At 36.3% G+C, this 18,967-nt stretch overlaps 1 protein-coding gene across 2 annotated transcripts in view; it reads right to left on the bottom strand.

Moving 5' to 3' along the window:
* Positions 1–58: 58 nt before the first annotated feature.
* Positions 59–18,967, bottom strand: part of ghrhrb (growth hormone releasing hormone receptor b) — a 38,208-nt gene continuing 19,299 nt past the window's right edge. For both annotated transcript variants that reach the window (XM_051897082.1, XM_051897083.1), the window contains 10 exons: positions 15,240–15,340; positions 12,875–12,972; positions 12,618–12,750; positions 11,656–11,809; positions 10,168–10,228; positions 10,021–10,090; positions 9,627–9,718; positions 9,223–9,352; positions 7,158–7,199; positions 59–7,068 (listed from right to left, as the gene is read on the bottom strand). In XM_051897082.1, coding sequence (XP_051753042.1) covers positions 6,886–7,068; positions 7,158–7,199; positions 9,223–9,352; positions 9,627–9,718; positions 10,021–10,090; positions 10,168–10,228; positions 11,656–11,809; positions 12,618–12,750; positions 12,875–12,972; positions 15,240–15,340 — 1,064 coding nt within the window. In that variant the 3' untranslated portion in view covers positions 59–6,885. The remainder of the gene's footprint in view (positions 7,069–7,157; positions 7,200–9,222; positions 9,353–9,626; positions 9,719–10,020; positions 10,091–10,167; positions 10,229–11,655; positions 11,810–12,617; positions 12,751–12,874; positions 12,973–15,239; positions 15,341–18,967) is intronic.

Here is an 18,967-nt window from a genome sequence, read left to right as displayed (position 1 = left end):
GATATTGCAATTTTCTAACAATCATCCCTTATCCAAGTAAATATGAAGGCAGCAAATGTAGATGTTAAAAATGTATTAATGCGTCTTTAAGACAATTATGATTTTTTTTTTATACAAATGTAAACATTGAGGAAATATACAGTAACAAGTGCATCTGCTTTGATCAATTAAAGGAGAAATGCTGCAAAATTGTTGCAGTTTAGGGGATCATTTACACAACATTTTCATAAAAAGTTTACGTTTTGTTGCATTTAATGGCCAAACTTGTGTTTTTAGTACATTGTTGTCGTGTAAACGTACCCTAAATTTCCAATCAAAGTTCCATTACCAATGCCTATGGTATTGGTGCCCATTTACATACAAGAATACAATGTCACAAAGCACAAAATAAAGATATTTACTCCACACATTTAACATTTAACAAAACTAATACACATCTGATAACTGAATACGTTAAGGCAGGTTGGTGAATGTAGCAACAACGCTTACATTTAAGACAACAGAACTTACAGAAGTTATCGGAACGGGAATCTGTAATGTTTTGACAAGCAGAGAAAGACAATATACAATAATATTTAAAAATAAATAAATACATTTTAGCATAGCATATGCTATAATCATAATGACAGAAAGTGCCAGGTCTATTCCTGATTCACAGTCTTTTTTTGTAATGGTTTTGAATCCATGGTCCCTAATGTGTTCTCATCTGAAAACATGATTAAGCAATAAACAAATGTGATAGAAAAAAAAAAAAAAAAAAAAAAAAACCATTTGGGTTGTTCCGAGTTACATTTTTTTAAAATTGCTAACAAGCATTTACCAATACTTAAAGTACTTTTTTTCCCCCTAAACTCTTCTAAACAGCACACCTACCTGTACATCACACAATTAGCCAAATAGTTAATTTTCTGCCCCAAACCATATTTTGTTAAATAAATACAAAATCTACATTTCAAAATGCTAAAAACCTTTTTCTACATATACTATCAAAACATAGCAAACCTGATTCAAAATTGAGTCATCCTGTTAAAACACTAGCACTAGTTTTCTATCCAACATGAACATTTAGCCAATCATAGTGCAATGAATGTCAAAATACTAACAGTTGATGGCATTATGTAAACTGTATTACTTATGTTTCAGTTCTACCTGCAGAAAATATGAAATCCATTGTTTTTATAATTCAGTTTCCTTTTACTGCAGTAAAAGTAGAATGCTTACATGTAAGCCATTCTACATTTTTGGTTGAGTGTTGAATGTGTGCATTCTTGGCAACATATGAGTCATTACTTTATAGAATGTACAGTAGAAAAAAAAAAGACCAAGAAAGTAACCGAATTGCTCAGGGCAGCCACTGGTCAAATGGGTCCCCTATGCAGAACTTCAGATGTCACATCCATTGAAATTGCTTTCTGGGGTTGGGGTGGGGTGGGGTGGGGTGTTAATGGTTCCCCCATAGAGCGTGGGATGGTGTCCCCTTGGTAGTAAGTGCCCTACGCAGACTGCATATATGAAACCGTGGTAGTGGAATCATTGTAGTAAAAGCTTTACATGAAGCTTTTAATGAAATGAAAACATGAAATTGCTGCCATTGATCAACAACAAATCCAACATACATGGCCTTTACTATGGAAGCTTTTTTTCCACCACAGAATAAAAAGTATAAAAGGTAATTGTGACTTCTCACAATTCTAATATTTTTCTTGCAGTTGTGAGTTTACATCTTACAATTGCTTACTTTTTTTCTCAGAATTGTCATATATAAACTAGGAATTGAGACAAAAAAAATAATTGTGAGATAAACAGACAATTACTTTTTTTATTTTCTATTCATGCACACATTCTTCCTCCTCTCCCCTGCCTCTTCTCCCTTGTCCTGATCCAACTACTCCTCTCCTTCTCCATCTATTCCTTTCCTTTGCCCAGACATTATTTTTTTCTCTCTCTGTTCATGTGTTGTTCTGCATCCACACTGAACAAACACAATTCAAAGAGTCCAATTTTACTGTATATCAATGTAATGAAAAGAACTTCAACACCTGACTATGCCTCCAACTGAGACTGGAATCTGCCATTTCTCAATATTTCAGTGATCTGATACTTAAAAATGCTTATCAGTTGTTTCAGTATATTTGTTTTATATCTGGATATCTATACTGATATGGACTGGGTAATGTGTTAGGAACGAAAGGATGCCACATTGTTTGATGGAAATGAAAATTATCAGTCTACAGAGGACTGAATTCAAAGACACCCCTGAAAATCAAAGTGAAAAAATGCAGCAGGCTAGTCCATTTTGCTGAAATTTCATTGCAGCAACTCAAAAATGGTACTCAGTAGTTTGTATGGCCCCCACATGCTTGTATGCATGCTTGACAACGTTGGGGCATGCTCCTAATGAGACAACGGATGGTGTCCTGGGGTATTTCCTCCCAGATCTGACCAGGGCGTCACTGAACTCCTGGACAGTCTGAGGTGCAACCTGGCAGCGTCCACCGAAACATAATGTCCCAGAGGTGTTCTATTGGATTTAGGTCAGGCGAGCATGAGGGCCATTCAATGGTATCAATTCCTTCATCCTCCAGGAACTGCCTGCATACTCGAACCCAGGACCCACTGCACCAGTGTAGGGTCTGACAATGGGTCCAAGGATTTCATCCTGATACCTAATGGCAGTCAGGGTGCCGTTGTCTAGCCTGTAGAGGTCTGTGCATCCCTCCATTGATATGCCTCCCCAGACCGTCACTGACCCACCACCAAACCGGTCATGCTGAACGATGTTACAGGCAGCATAACGTTCTCCACACACTTTCATGTCTGCCACATGTGCTCAGGGTGAACCTGCTCTCATCTGTGAAAAGCACATGGCGCCAGTGGCGAACCTGCCAGTTCTGGTGTTCAATGGCAAATGTCAATCGAGCTCAATCGAGCTCCACTGACCCTAGCCAAATGCAAAACTAGTGAAAAACAGTCAGAAAAGATGAGTAGGGAGGGAAAAAAAAAAAAAGTCAGTGACCTCCACCTGTAAAACCATTCCTGTTTTGGGGGTCATCTCATTGTTGCCCATCTAGTGCACCTGTTGTTAATTTCATTAACACAAAAGCAGCTGAAACTGATTAACAACCCCCTCTGCTACTGAACTGACCAGATCAATATCCCAGGAGTTTAATTGACTTGATGCTATTCTCTGATTAAAAAGTGTTCCTTTAATTTTTTGGAGCAGTGTATTTTTTTTCAATACTTTTGCGCTGCTTTTGTTGCAGAAGTAGTGGTTTTATACTATATTTAAAGAATGGAACATTAGGTCTTCATTTCTGGCATACTGTGTTTAAGCATTTGTAAACAAGATCAGAAAGATCCATAATTTTTGTATTGGGTAAGCTTGTATGAAAAGAAAATTTAAGCGTTTTAGAAACACATTAACTGACTGCATTTTGTGTGAAAATGACATGAATTGTGTTAAAGGTGCAATATGTAAGATTTTTGCAGTAAAATATCCAAAAACCACTAGGCCAGTGTTATAGGCCAGTATTTTGTTCACTTGAGTACTTACAATATCCCAAATATATCCAACTATTTGTAAATCGTGAGAAAATAGCAATTTTAGCCAAGGCTCCGGGTCATGTGAGGAGTCACCTGTCAATTGCGTCATACCCGTGTTAACCCTCGGTCTGCCTCGGTTTCCGGTTTTATTTTGTAGAAACCATGGAAACACCAAAGACGCTTTAATATATTACACATTTTAATAGACAAGGGAACAACTGTTTTGATATATTTATAGACAGAAAACTAATTGTTATATAGCTCAACACGTTTAGTCTTATTGTTTAAATCTAATTTTCTTGATTTTTTGCGAGTACCATGCTTTAACATGCCTCAGAGAAAAACACTATTTTGTGAAGTAGCTAACATAGCATAATCAGATGCAGCTTTATTTTTAGTAACAGTAATACAGAATTTTCTCCATCATACAATACGTTTTAAAATTAATTGCATGCCATTTATCAACAAGCCATCCAGCATTTATTAATATGATATTCTAAAATCGATCTAGCTTACTGCAGTGTCTCTCAAACAAGTGTCTTGCAGCAGCCACCGAGCAAACGCACAGAGTAACGTTATAACATCATTTTCAACACTCTCAAATGTATCTAATATAATAAACAGAGCTGCGTTACCTCATACTCATGACCGGAAAAGCGGAAGCGGCGGTGGCGACTGCGCATAATAAAAGTTCCGCTGCTCGTGAGGCGTGTGTTGCGCAATCGATCCAGCGGCCTCGTTCAGCTCCCACAACACTCGGTCCTGCTCTGCTTCAAACTACAATAACGTTAATCATCGCATTCATGAACATGATTTCTTCCCGAGTCCTATCCCTATTCTTTTGCACCGTCCGTTGAGGTGAAGACCACATGTCCCAAGATTCCGCGCTCAAACTTGCCGTCATCAAGCTACGCCTTTGTTTTGAATAGGCCTCTAGCGACCTCTAGCGGACAGAAATCCTACATGCTGCACCTTTAATGGTATGGTCACAACAGACGGATGTTGTGCTAATGTGTTTAGAGTTTTGAAAATGTGATTACAGATTCAAACAGATAAAAGTATGTTAGCAATTTAAAAAAAACTAACACTATTGCACTATGGCACTGACATTACTGTAGTATATTCAAACTTTATACAGCCTATATACCGTATGTGTGCATGTATACCCTACATATGTTCTTTCCAGACTCACAAAAGACTGAAAATGAACATTAGTTTACCCAAAAATGAAAATTACCCATGATTTACTCACCCTCAAGCCATCCGAGGTGTATATGACTATCTTCTTTCAGACGAACACAATCGGAGATATATTCAAAAATATCCTTGCTCTCTAAAGATTTATAAAGGTAGTGAATGGGGGGGGGCGTGTATTGAAGCCCAAAATAAATGCATCCATCCCTCATAAATATAATCCATACGGCTTACGGCGATGGGTTTTTGTGAAAAAAAATATCCATATTTAAAACTTTATGATCTAAAATAACTAGCTTCCGCCAAACGACCTTACGCATACTGCCCAAGTCGACTTGTGTCAAATGAATAAACCCGACGCGATGTATGACCAGAGATTGTATATTATAGGGAGATGAGAGGGAGATGTATCTCTTACCATTGGAGAAAGCGTAACGGCTAACTTAATCACGTGCGGCACCTCTCATCTTGCGCACGCGTCAGGTCAGAGTTCACTCCGCCGCAAAATGATGCGTATGGTCGTCGGCCGTAAGCTAGTTATTTTACTTTATAAAGTTTTAAATATGGATATTTTTCTTACAAAAACCAATCATCTGTTCGTCTGAAAGAAGATGATCATACACCTAGGATGGTTTGAGGGTGAGTAAATCATGGGATAATTTTCATTTTTGGGTGAACTAACCCTTTAACTTTCACATAAACTAATGTTGCAAAATAAAATATATCATATTGTGATAAAAGCACTAATGATGTTATTATTATTATTATTAATGGTAATAAACACTAATATTAATGAAACTATATTTATAAATCAATCCACCAAATAACTGAGCACAAATGTCTGCAAACATAGTATACATCACGTAAAATCTACTACATACAGCAAGGATATTTACAAATCCATTCAGCAACAACACCACAATGAAACCAGATAACATTTCTACCAAACAAGAAACTTTACAGTCTAGTGCTCCAGATGTGTGCCCTGCAAAGGATTCTTAAATAGGCCATTTTCAAAATAGTATTATTCATTGTAATACTTATAACTGCTCATAATACTCATATCATGATTATTAATCATTTTTATAATTTGTATCTACATTGTAAGGTCTCCTTGTACTAAGATTGATTAGTGTTTTATGAATATTTTTTTCCTTCTCAAATCCCAATGGTTTATTTAATTAAAACAAATCAGTTTGATTTATAATGAATAAAATATTTTGAAAATACCTGCTATAAGAAAAATACTTTGTAAGCCCTGTAGAAATGTTATATTTCTTTACACATACAGGGCCAGCGCACTGTGCAATATGGTGCCTTAAAACACAATTTACAAAATAAAAGATTAAGAATGCCTTTATGAATATAAAAATACCTTCTTTTTTTAATTGATAGCTATTATTTGTGAAGATTCTAAAATGAGGTCTGTTTACTGTAAGGCAAATAGCTGTATTCAACATCTACACATTATGCAATCTCAACTTTCAAGGCAGGCAGACCAAAAGTCTCAAATGACAAACGATGGAGTGATAAATACAAATTACAGAGCTACACATTTAAAACACAATCATCATTTTCCACAAAAAGCAAGCTGCTCTTTTCCATATATGAAAGTTGTTGGGGAATCACAAAATGAGATTTTGGGGGAACTGTCCTGCATTGGAATTTGCTCTGTAAATAGTCAGTGCCAACCATCTTATTTAAATGAGTAGTAGGGAAAAGGCTTTTTGGGTTATGAATAAATAATATTTTTATCAGTATAGAGCTGAATGCTTGCCTCAATGTGCAGAAAAAAAAAGAAATATATCTTTGGATTATTTTAGCAACACTTTATAACCTTATCACAATGCTTGAATTTGCATGGATTTTAACATTTTCAATCAATTTTACCTTGTGTCTTATGGCATAGAGCAGGGTTCTTCAAATCTGGCCCTCCTGTCCTTTAGCTCCAACCTTAATCAAACACACCTGCTAATCAAGATCTTCAGGATTACTGGAAAATTACAGCCAGGTGAGTTTGATCAGGTTTAAAAACTAACACCTGCAAGACAGTGAACATCAAGGACCAGAGCTGAAGAACCCTGGTTAAAAGGTTTCATGAAAGAGAAAGAGAAAAAGGGAATGAGGTGAAATTGTAAAGATTTGTTTTCAGACGGTTGACACACTGTTGTGGGACTCGGTTAAGGGCAGCTCCTTAGGGCTGGATTTCTCTAAAACTGAGATTTGTGTGACTGTGCTGCTCTCAGTGAAGAGGGTTCGTCTTCTCTTACTGTATCTCAAATAATTTTGTGTCTGCCACTTCCACAGTCTCTTCTTTATTTCTGCTTGTACCTGAAATGGAAACAAATTAAAGAACATTTTAAAATCAGCATGTTTCCTGTTTTACACACATTTACAATTAGGAAAAACTTGTGGCTTACCTCTCCATTGAGAAAACAATATAACAGAGCCACAACAAAACCCTGAGATATACAGAAACACAATATTACAGTCAGTCAGTAAGGGTGCATTAGCAAATCACAGAACAGCTCAATTTAAAATAATAATAATAATAATAATAATAATAATAACATAAAATAAAAACCTTTGCAGCTATAAGTTGACATTATATCATTCAATATTTATTTCCAATATTTTATATTGTTTACCAAATATAATTTATGAAACAATATTATGTGATATACATTATATGCGCTGCTAATATATGTTAAAGTGCCCTTATTATGCTTTTTCGGATATTACCTTGCATCTGGTGTGTAATATATCTGTTTGTGAATCTAAAAGGTCTGCAAAGTTCCAAAGATCAAAGTGCACGATAAATGGAGTTATTGTCTCCCAAAAGAAAGAACCGATTCTGAACTGCCTGAAACAAGTCATCCATAATTCCAGCCTTAAGATAGCCACACACTACAAGATAATTGGACCAGTTTTGGGCCCAATTCTCCCCTTCCAAAAATCTTTCCCGATTATGGTTCTACAGATTATTTTATCAGATTTTCATGTGGTGTGATGCGTGTTAAGAGTGATTGAATCTGCTCGGAAGAACGTCGGGGCCGCACCTATCTCACATCGTAAATATTCAACATGTTGAATGATCAGAAATCCTGTTGTGTGGGGGGAACCCAGAGGACAAATGCGCACGCACTCTACAGAAGAAATGATACCAATTCAAAAAGCAAGCTGACGGAAGTATAACACAACTTCATTCAAACCTTCTTTTTATTTTCGCAAATTTTCTGTAAAAAGCAGTCTAAACACTAATATCACCAATTCTTCTTGCTCGTAATCCGCCATGTTTGTTTACTCTAAAGTCACGTTTGACTGTGAGAGATTTTGCAAGATTTCATGTGTTCACAGTTGGGACTCTGGTTGTTTGTGAATGGAATCTGTTAGTGTGTGGTGTGCTTTCCTAGTCACATCGTGGCACTCCAATCACTAGAGCAGGGGTCTCCAAACTCGGTCCTGCAGAGCTTAGCTCCAACTTGCCTCAAAACACCTGCCTGGAAGTTTCTAGAATGCCTAATTAGACCTTGATTAGCTGCTTCAGGTGTGTTTAATTAGGGTAATAAACTCTGCAGGACAGTGGCCCTTCAGGATCGAGTTTGGAGACCCCTGCACTAGAGGAACAAAACAGTTAAATCTGACTTCTTATCGTCATGTTTGTGGTCTCTCACATTATGAAAATCTTATAAGATTTAAAAAATATCTTTTAGCATGTCCCCCAGCATTACTTTCTGTTTGAATCTACATATGATCTTCATTGGCTGTAAGCGAACAACGTGAAATTTTTACCTGCCTTCAAACACTGTAGTTGTAGCTGAGGCCTGGAAGAATTTGGTTCGTTTTGTTGACATGTCAAGCAGGCGCTGTTTTCAGTGCTGCCAAAGCAAATCCACTTTGCATGCACTTCCAAAGGATGAGGACTGAGGCTCGAAATTGATACAGTAAAACCAATGACATTGTTACTGTTCTTTATCACTGCGTCTACAAGTGCTGAGGAAGCCTCCAGAGCTGAAATTAAGGAAATGGGCATTTCGTTTTCGAACACACAATGTAAGCAGTAGACCATTCACAACAGACTGGGCCATCTGACCAATCAAAGCAGATTAGGCTCTTGGAAAGAGAGAAGCTGTGTCTCATTTGGGCCACATACAACAGTAGCTGTTTCCATCACCCTGCTTTTATGCGTATTTTGAAGCATCGCATCAGAGACGAGTGATGGAAATTTCTATTAAAAATCCCTTAATTTGCAAAAAAGTTTTTACGCTCGCTTGAGGTGGTTTTTTGACTTGTGTGAAAAAGAGTTAATGCGAATAATGGGAGAGGGAGCAGGGTTGGAAACCTCTGCTTTATTGAACCGCATTATAGGTGCACTTTAATATATAATTAATGTATATAATGTAATCACATAACATCGTACATCAGACAGTTCCACAAGTGATGAGCATTGGTATGTGAATTTCATAGATGGCTGGTTGTGCGCACCTGAAACGGGCCCAGGCCAAGTTCAAGAAAGTGACGAGCATTTTCTCCAGTGTTCTCTGGGAGGAAGGCAAATACCATGTAGTGCATGCCAAACAGAGGAATCAGGAAAAGAGTAGACTTGGCCAGTCTCCTACATGTATACATAAAGTTCATCAACTGTGATGGCTGTAAATAAAAGCAGCATGCGTGTGCGAGTAAAAAATTGTTCATGATGTAAAAAAACAAAAAAAAAAAAAAAAAACAGATACTTGCAACTCATGAATTTCAACATGACAATAATGCATTATTTTAGTAGCATGTGCACAACTGATCCACAAGTATTGGACAATTGTTTGTGAATCAAACATTGACACTTTTATATTAAATTGCTGCTCATTGCTTTGAGTGTGCATTTCAGGCCTTACATGAAGTGGTTTGTATCATTGCCACCCATTCCTGGAGACTTCAGCTTCTGCACAAGAATCCGGATCACATTTATGAAGATGAAGAAATTGATCTAGATAAAAAAAAAAAAAAAAGCAAGAATGCATCTCTGTATAATAGATGTATAAAAAGATCATATACAGCACACATCAACACACTATGTTCAAATAGATACTTGTATCCAAGAAACAATCACGATGACTAGGGCAAAAGAAAAAGTGTGTCATTTTGATATTATATGTAATTTTAGTGTAGTGCTCATGGCACATGAAAAATACATTCATAATATAGTATTGCAACCAATGTTTTCCACTGTATTCCAGATGTGGCCTCATATATATGATCAAATCAGCTGTGTTTTATGGTTACTCATACCAGGAGAGATACGGTGATCGGTCCTTTGATAATCCACCAAAAGTAAGCAACATCTGTGTCATCCCAGCACCTGCAATGATTATTTATGAGTACATCTGTATGGAATCTGCACTTTCACAATCAGCACTCAGATAAATCTGGACTTACCCTCTATTATCAAAAAAATTCCTTGCTAGAACCCAGATGGTCAGTATTATTGTTGGCAGACCTGGAGGATACAGACAGAGGAATTAAACAAATAAAATGTCATCAAATTGTAAAACGTTTGTTACTCTGCTGAAACGTTATCAAGAGTAGGTTTCGTATCTTCTGTAAGAGCAGTAATTTTGTGATTGAGATTTCTTGGGAAAATACCAGAATTTCCTTTTTTCCTTTTTTTTCTCCATCTGATGCCTACAGGTGTCATCAATGGAACATAATACACAAGGCCACACTATCATGCAACTACACTACACTACAGAAGAGAAGGAAAAAAAAAAAAAAAAAAAAATTTTTGAAATCTAAAAGCTGAATAAATAAGATTTCCATTGATGTATGGTTTGTTAAGATAGGAAAATATTTGGCCAAGATACAACTACTTGAAAATCTGGAATCTGAGGGTGCAAAAAAAAAAAAAAAAAAAAAAATCAAAATATTGAGGAAATCACCTTTAAAGTTGTCCAAATGAAGTCCTTAGCGATGTGTACCCACTTACAAAAAATAATTTTTGATATATTTACGGTAGGAAATTTACAAAATATCTTCATGGAACATAATCTTTACTTAATATCCTAATGATTTTTGGCATAAAAGAAAAATCGATAATTTTGACCCATACAATGTATTGTTGGCTATTGCTACAACTATTCCTGTGCAACTTATGACTGGTTTTGTGGTCCAGGGTCACATATAATAATATACACTACCATTCAAAAGTTTGGAATTATTAAGAATCTTATGCTCACCAAGTCTGTATTTATTTGATTATAATACAGTAAAAGCAGTGATGTTGTGAAATATTACTACAATTTAAAATAACTTTTCTATTTTAATATATTTTTAAATATAATTTATTACATTATGGCAATTTTCAGCAGCAATTATTCCAGTTTTGAGTGTCACATGATCCTTCAGAAATCATTCTAATATGTGGATTTGGTGCTGTTCAAAAGAACAAAATTTATTTGAAATAGAAATCTTTTGTAACATTATAAATGACTTTGTCACTTTTTATCAATTTAATGCATCCTTGTATAATAATAAGTATTATTATTATTATTATTATTATTATTATTTTAAATCTTACTTACCCAAATTTTGAATGGTACATTCAACATTAAGCAGCAAAAAACAGTGTTTTCAACACTGATAATAATGTTTTTAGCACAAAATCAGCATATTAGAATGATTTCTGAAGGATCATGTGACACTGTTGACTGGAGCAATGACTGAAAATGTAGCTTTGTTAAATTTAGTTTTTACTGTACTTTTGATTAAACAAATACAGTATTGGTGAGCATAAGAGACTTCTTTCAAATATATTAAAAAATTTTAATTATTCCAAACTTTTGTCCAAAACCAGTAGTCTAAATTAGTAATATTTAATCATATAACATAACAATATGTTCTGAAGTACCTGCTATAGTACCCACTTACCCCAGCCAATAAGTATGTACCACCAGAAATACTTCTTCTGTGAAACAAATGTTAAAGCTAGAAGAGTCTGTAGATACATTCCCTCTACCAGCAGCCAAAAGTAGTTAGCCAGGATACTGAACTGGAAGAAAGCCACCGCTGCCTTGCAAGAGCTCTGAAGAGGAAGACAGGATTAGAGATTGTAATTGTTCTGTCAAGATGTACTGTATGTTCTTAGAAGACATATCTTTCCACAGAAGATATAAGACCATAAAATGTACACAGCATGTAGCAAATTTCAAAACCTCTGCATTGCAAATTAAAGTATGATATTGTTGCAGTGCTCAGACATTTCAACACAGCATAATGTTAGGGATGAGAAATTAAGTAGTTCTGATAAGAAACAGCACAAATACCATCGTAGAGCAAGGGGAAGAAATGTGTTAGCTATGCAAGAAGTGTTTTTTATACTTCAAAGAAGGTGTTTGAGTTCTAGCGGAGGCAGATCTTGAAAAGTGTGCCTTTAAGGCACCGATGAGTCGGCTGATACTGACGGGCGGAAAAATGGATGCAAAAAATGAATGATAGAAAAGAAGAGAGCATTCGTCTTTGGAAGTTAGTGTCACTATGCTGACAGAAACTGGCATAAAGCTTTGTAAGTTCTCTACCTGTTCCAGATGGATGCTGCAGCAACATGCATTGTGACCTAATGTGTTCACTGACCGCAATGCTGACGGGGAACATAAGCTTTGAAATGTTGAATAGCATGCAATTAGCTCATTCATTTGAATGACGTGTATATATTATATATATATATATATATATATATATATGCAATTAGCTCATTCATTTGAATGACGTGTATATATTATATATTATATATATATATATATATATATATAAATAATATATTATATAATATATATATAAATAAATAAATAAAATAAAATCTTCATGAGCCTGTGACAGTTGGAGAATCTCACTGTTGACATGAAGCAGTGGTCCAGATTCTCGTCAGCAAAGAGAACTGCATCTTTGATGAAGATCGCACTGGCTCGCAGGATAAAGGAGGCGAACAGATTGATGTGAATGTAGTTTCTGGTGCAGTGGAACTTCCTGTTTTGGGCAGGGTAAAATTGATTGCCAGATTATTCAACAAATTGTCACAAAAATCTTACTGATTAAAATTGCTATTGATCTTTGTGAGGCTACATGAGTTTAGTGAGGATTCTTACAGTACCTGAAGGCTGTAAACACAAAGATGGCAGAGATGAGGGAAATCAGAGAGGTAGCGTAGCCCGCAGTGTACACCTGCCTGAAAGTAGAGTAATATGTGGTCTGGAAAAGAGGGGAAAAAATAAAACATAAAAAGAACAATTTTAAAATTATGAAAAAGTCTTCTCAAAGTCTTTTCAATTTGATTGGTGCACTTCAACATTTTTCTTTCACAAAGTTAATTTTTGTTGTTATTGTGCCTTATTGACACACAATTAGAACAAATTTCAGTGTACATTGTTTGTAAATCTATTCTTACATACACTGTCCCACTGTACTGAATGTGACAATTTGATAATTCAATTTTAATAATTCTAAATGTGTAGATTTCATGAATCATAGAGGGTATGAGGCTGAATGAGGAAAAGAAGAGTCTCACCATAAGGTCTGAAATATGGATGTTATAATAGATTATATTCAACCAATGATAGTGTGCAGCAAAATGAATTAAAAATTAATGATAAAATAATAGCATTTCTTCATTCTGTTGTTTGTTATTTATGCCACAACCTCAATACAGCTGCCAATCAAATATAAATAGTTATGTTGAAAAAAAGTGTGTGTGTGTATATATATTATATTATATATATATATATATATATATATATATATATATATATAAAAATATGTCAAATGTATTATTATTTTAAATTATTTAAACATATTCATGGAAAAATGGAAACCTATGAATAAATGTAACGCTCCATCAGAGGCCATTTTTATTGTTACCAACCTGTGAACTGCACGCAGTAGATTGTGGGATATCGTAGGCAGAAAAAGCCCTGCTAACAAAGAACATTCCCAGAACTTTGGCTAACGTTCTGGGAAGGTTCTCTCAAAGTTATGAGCGAACATTCTTCCATTAACATTAATCTAGCTTTCTTTCAGAGTTATTTTTTTTTTTAAACGTTTTCGTTGGATGTTTATCTTAGATGTTACTAATTGTTTCAGAACATTCAGAGAACATTTAATAGTAACGTTCCTATAATACAAAATGATAAAATGGAATTTTCAAAACATTAAAAAACTGGATGTTTTGAATGTTGAGCGAACATTCAGAAATGTTTTTATAACTTAAATAGGAATGTTAGCAAAATGTTCTCAAAAAAAATTTGTTCACTGGGGAAATGCTTATAATGCTGTCTTCAAAATTCAAAAACAGATAAAAGGCATCTTAATAGACAACATGATATGCAAACATTCCTACCTCTGAATCCTGCATTTTTTAGTCTTGAGACAAAGCCAATATTAAAAGCAGGTCAGCTTGTTCTGGGATTAGAGCATCTGCAACTAATTATACTTCAGGTGCATCTATAACCCCATTGCTACTTCCCCTGATGCAGGCAAAGCTGAAAGTCATTATGAATATAGAGTTAAAGTAGTAGAGATTAAATTTAGCACTCAGTAGAGAGAGAGTATTATGTTCTTATCTGACTTATTCAACTTCTGTTAATTAGTTTGTTCACATTAGGAACAAGTAGTGTCTCTATTCTCATTACCATTTCACTGTTGTCTTCTGGCACAAAAAGAGAAAGATATAATACAAAGGAATTGCCAGGCAGAAGAAAGGATATTTATGCTTTGAGGTGAGTAAATCATTTTTAATTCGCTCCCATCAACTCTTTAACAAAAGCAAAGTGGTCTTTCGAGTTGCTAAAGAGATCAACAAATAAGCTTGACTGAACGTGTACATGTATGGTGCGAGGTGAGCAGGCGTTTTCGATTCATTCTCTATGGGAGCTGCGTAAACGCTTGCGTGGAAGAATGTGAAGCCATGACAGTGCAAAGCCCCTTTTAGACAATGTTTTTAAAAGCTAAGAAACACTCAACATTATGCAAATAAGAGGCGAAAAATCCAGGACAGGATCTTGGAAATGTAACAATGCCCGTTTGCTTCCGTGCCAGTGAACACCAACTGAAATTAGGGTAAAAATAACTACATACTGTATATAACTACATTTGATGGAAAACTTGAGCAAACCAAAACCCAGAAGCTCCATTTTTTGGAACAATAAGATCACAGCATTTGTTTTGTATTTCTACTTTAACAAGTACTTTAACAAGTACAAATACAGAATGGTTATGGGGAAGATTCTTTGAGGATGTCTAACACTGAAAAAGAAAAATTGGTATAGACATAATTTTCACTCAGAAATTGATAGTAAATTTCACAAACAATTACAAAAAAAAAAAAAAAAGAAAAAAAAAAAAAAAAAAGGCAAGTAACACATTGAATTAAATAAGGAATTTTGGAAAAAAATAAAATAAAAAATATATAATAATAATAATAATAATAATAATAATAATAATAATAATGATGAAGTTTTCACCTCTGTTTCAGATTCCACGTCCTCCACAATCTCACAAGCATTCCCATAGGATGGGTAGATATCTGTCCAGCCATTCTTGGTGCAATTCCTAAGTATGAAACCTGCATTAAAATAATGTTAAACATAATGATCAGTTTGTGACATTGTATAGGCAACATCTTAATACATCATTTGGCAAAAAGAAACTGAGAAAACTCCAAGTACCAACAGCTGCTCATTATATTCCCTGTGACAGATACACCTAGTACTTTTCAGTGGAATTATTCACAAAATCAAAACAGATGTTTCATTTATCCTAGATTTTAACCCAAATTATATGAAATGTTCTATGAAGCTACAGTATAAGCTCAACTCAAATAACCTTAAATACCAGGATGACACGGTCTATGCTACAATCCACAGGTCCTCCTTCTCTGTAGCATTTGACAATAAAGGGATTATGTTTTTATTAGTCTGCTTATACCCTTTGTTATATTTTATGATATATAGATGTGTGGATTGAGAGCTCAGATGGATTTCTCAAATCAGTCAGGTTTATACACAATGTTTTTATCAGCTTGCTCCAGCATGGGGTTTACTGTATGACACACACGCCATATTAAAAAGAGATGAGATTGTCCCCTAAGTCTATGGAGACAGTAATAGACAGCTACAAAATCAGTATTTGAAACTGCAATAAGAATCAACAATACAGCTGTGATAATTTAGTCCCTGACATTTAAATGAAATGTGCTTTTTTTCTAGGAAACTAAAAAGCTATAGAGGTTTTCTTTTAAATATGCATAAAGAAAAACAAGTGAAAAAAGAAGAGATAAAATAAGAAAAAAAAATGAGAAGGCAGTAGGTTTTAGACCGCAGGCCTTTATGATCCAGTCATTATTGAGTAATTCACTGAAACGATTCATTCAAAACATTGATTCATTCAGCAACAAAACAAGTGGTTGTCTTTTTTTAATGAGTCAACAAATCATTCACAAACGATTAATTCAAAAACGCTGATTTGTTCAGGAACAAAACCTCACTAATGTTTGGTACTGTTTCGGTTTACGGAGAACTAACTGCATTAGGCCTATTATGTAAAATAAAACATGTAAGGTACTAAATATTATTTAATATATTATTTATACAAAAAACAACATCACATTCACAGTTGTGTTATTAGTCTGACTGAATATCATCACTGAAAAACAGCACTCTCTTTGACTAAAGCACTTAAACCAGGGGTGTCAAACATACGGCCTGCGGGCCGAATACGGCCCACAAAAGGCGTCCAATCCGGCCCGCGGAATGATTTGAACTATAATAAAAAAAATAAATAAAAAAAATAGAGATGCACTAGTCCACTGGTCATAAATCCAAACATTTTTTTAATTTTATTTGTCAATCTTTATTCCGGGCTTGCAAACAAAGTGCTTTGTAATAATTTCCCAAAATTTCATTTGTGTGTAAATATTTACGATGTCTATGAAAAGGACGTTAACACAGGCACACGCTGAATATTTACACAAAGAGGAGAACACGCGCCAGCCTGACTTAAACCAAAATCGGTAAGGGAGCACTAATTTGTTTGTTCAGAAAAACAAAAGGTTTCAAAAGGGTTCAATGTAAGCAGCAAAGACCTCTTTCTCTTGAGAACCTTGTGATTGCACATTACAGCTTCTGGGTTCTAAAGCCCACTCAAACCCTAATACACTGTGTGCCGAGGGAGTTAATCATGTGCTCTAAAGACGAATGCTCTCTTCTTTTCTATCATTCTCAGGAGGAGATGGTCAATTTGTGCAAAATGATCCATTTGAGCATTGAGCATTACTGAGAATCAGTTGTTTCCTCTCTGATTGCAAAATACTCTAGCATGAGGAATTTTTTGGACTTTTGACTGGACTATCAAGCAGTGTTCAGAGTATTAAAGGGGACTTATTATGCAAAATTCACTTTTACATGGTGTTTGAACATTGATGTGTGTCCACAATGTGTACAAACAACCAGCCTATAATGGTAAAAATCCACCCACTCCTTTTTTATAATCTCCTTAAATCAGAAGCAGTGTCTGAAAATGCTCTGTTCCAGACTTCCCCCTAATGTGACATCACAGTAAGGGCAAGCCCCACCCATGACTGGTGACGATCTGCCCTATTAGCACAGATCCCGCAATGAGTGAAGCACACACAGTTAGCCATATTATATCCTCGCTATAGCACCTATTGATATAATGTCTGTGGATCTGCACCACATAAACATTACAAGTGTTCTGTTTTTTTTTGTTTGTTTTTTTGTTTGGATGTACCAATGAACATAAGAGTCTCCGCAGACTCCCGGCATCTGAGCCACTGGGGATACAGTGGATGAACCGAGGGGTAAGCTCAGTCAGAGAGGTTTCAGGAGGCAAAGAAACAAGCAGCAGCCTTTCAGAGGTTTATCCCTTGCTGTCATCGATCCCTGAGGGCTGCTGCCAGGGGGCAGCCCCAGCCATCTACACCTAACTCCTCATACAGGCAAAAAATAAATAAATAAATAAATAAATAAATAAATAAATATATCTGATCTGAGGACTGTTTTTCTCTCCAAAAAGGCTTCTGGAAAGAGGTCCTGACATCAGGGTCAGGCTTCTGAGGGCGCCCCCTTCTCAGAAGGAGCGAGATACATCTGCTCCTCCACGGAGCCTCAGGAAACCGATTGGTCAACCCCGCCGCCCATGGAGCCTCGAAAGGCTGATTCCTCTAGTATATTATCTGGCAGCATGGAAAGCGCTACCAAACATATCTCAGTGGGTCCTGTGTACAGTACACAAGGGGTACAGAATTCAGAAATACAGAATTTAGGTGTCATCCACCCAGGTTCAACACGGTGTTATCCACAGTGGTGGGCCCTGAGCAGGCTTGGGTGATGGAACAAGAAGTTCAGTGTCTACTTGTGAAGGAGGCCATAGAATGTATTCCTCCTCCAGAGAGACATGCCGGGTTCTACAGCTGGTACGTCATGTTTCAGAAAAAGGATGGGGGGGGGTTGCGTCACATTATAGATCTGCGTCACTTGAACTGTTCTCTGAGGAGATTCAGCTTCAGAACAGGACTCTTCCCCTGGGGTAGGAACTGCAGCTTCGACCACTCCCACAGTAAACCCTGTCCCTTCCATCCCTTTCGGCATGGAGGACTTCACCTCTGGCTTACTTGGGGTGCTGGGTAGGTTACAACATTTGTGAGAGCAGTTGTAAAGAAGCACTCCATAGCTTGCCAGCATCTGCATCTCAATCGTAACAGTTCAGTGGCTATGGCACGTTCAATAGGGTCTCCATGACGTCAGTCCGACGTAACGTCAGACGTGACTGACTGAATGGGAACGTTTAGGTTACTAATGTAATCCCTGTTCCCTGATGGAGGGAACGGAGATGTTACATCCCCCCTACCATAGCCCTGACATACAGCTGAATGGCCGGGATTCTGTCTCGGCTCCTCAGCAAAGCATGAATAAGGTGAGTAACGTCATATTTATACCTATATGTACGGGTAGGTGTGACTCGGCATGCAAATCTCACTGCCCAATGTTCATTGGCTTGTTTTGTTACCACTTGGAAGTGATTAGGCTCCCAGGCGAGACCTCATGATGTCAGTCCAACGTAACGTCTCCGTTCCCTCCTTCAGGGAATGGGGTTACATTAGTAACCTAGATGTTCCCTGAGAGGGGAACAAGGTGCTGCGTCCCCTTGCCATACTTCCTGCATGCCTGGGAGC

Source organism: Ctenopharyngodon idella, chromosome 6 (genome assembly GCF_019924925.1).
Source record: "Ctenopharyngodon idella isolate HZGC_01 chromosome 6, HZGC01, whole genome shotgun sequence".
In the NCBI taxonomy this organism is placed as follows: domain Eukaryota; kingdom Metazoa; phylum Chordata; class Actinopteri; order Cypriniformes; family Xenocyprididae; genus Ctenopharyngodon; species Ctenopharyngodon idella.
Note: the sequence above shows the minus strand (reverse complement) of the source record. Positions and strands in the feature narration are given on the sequence as shown.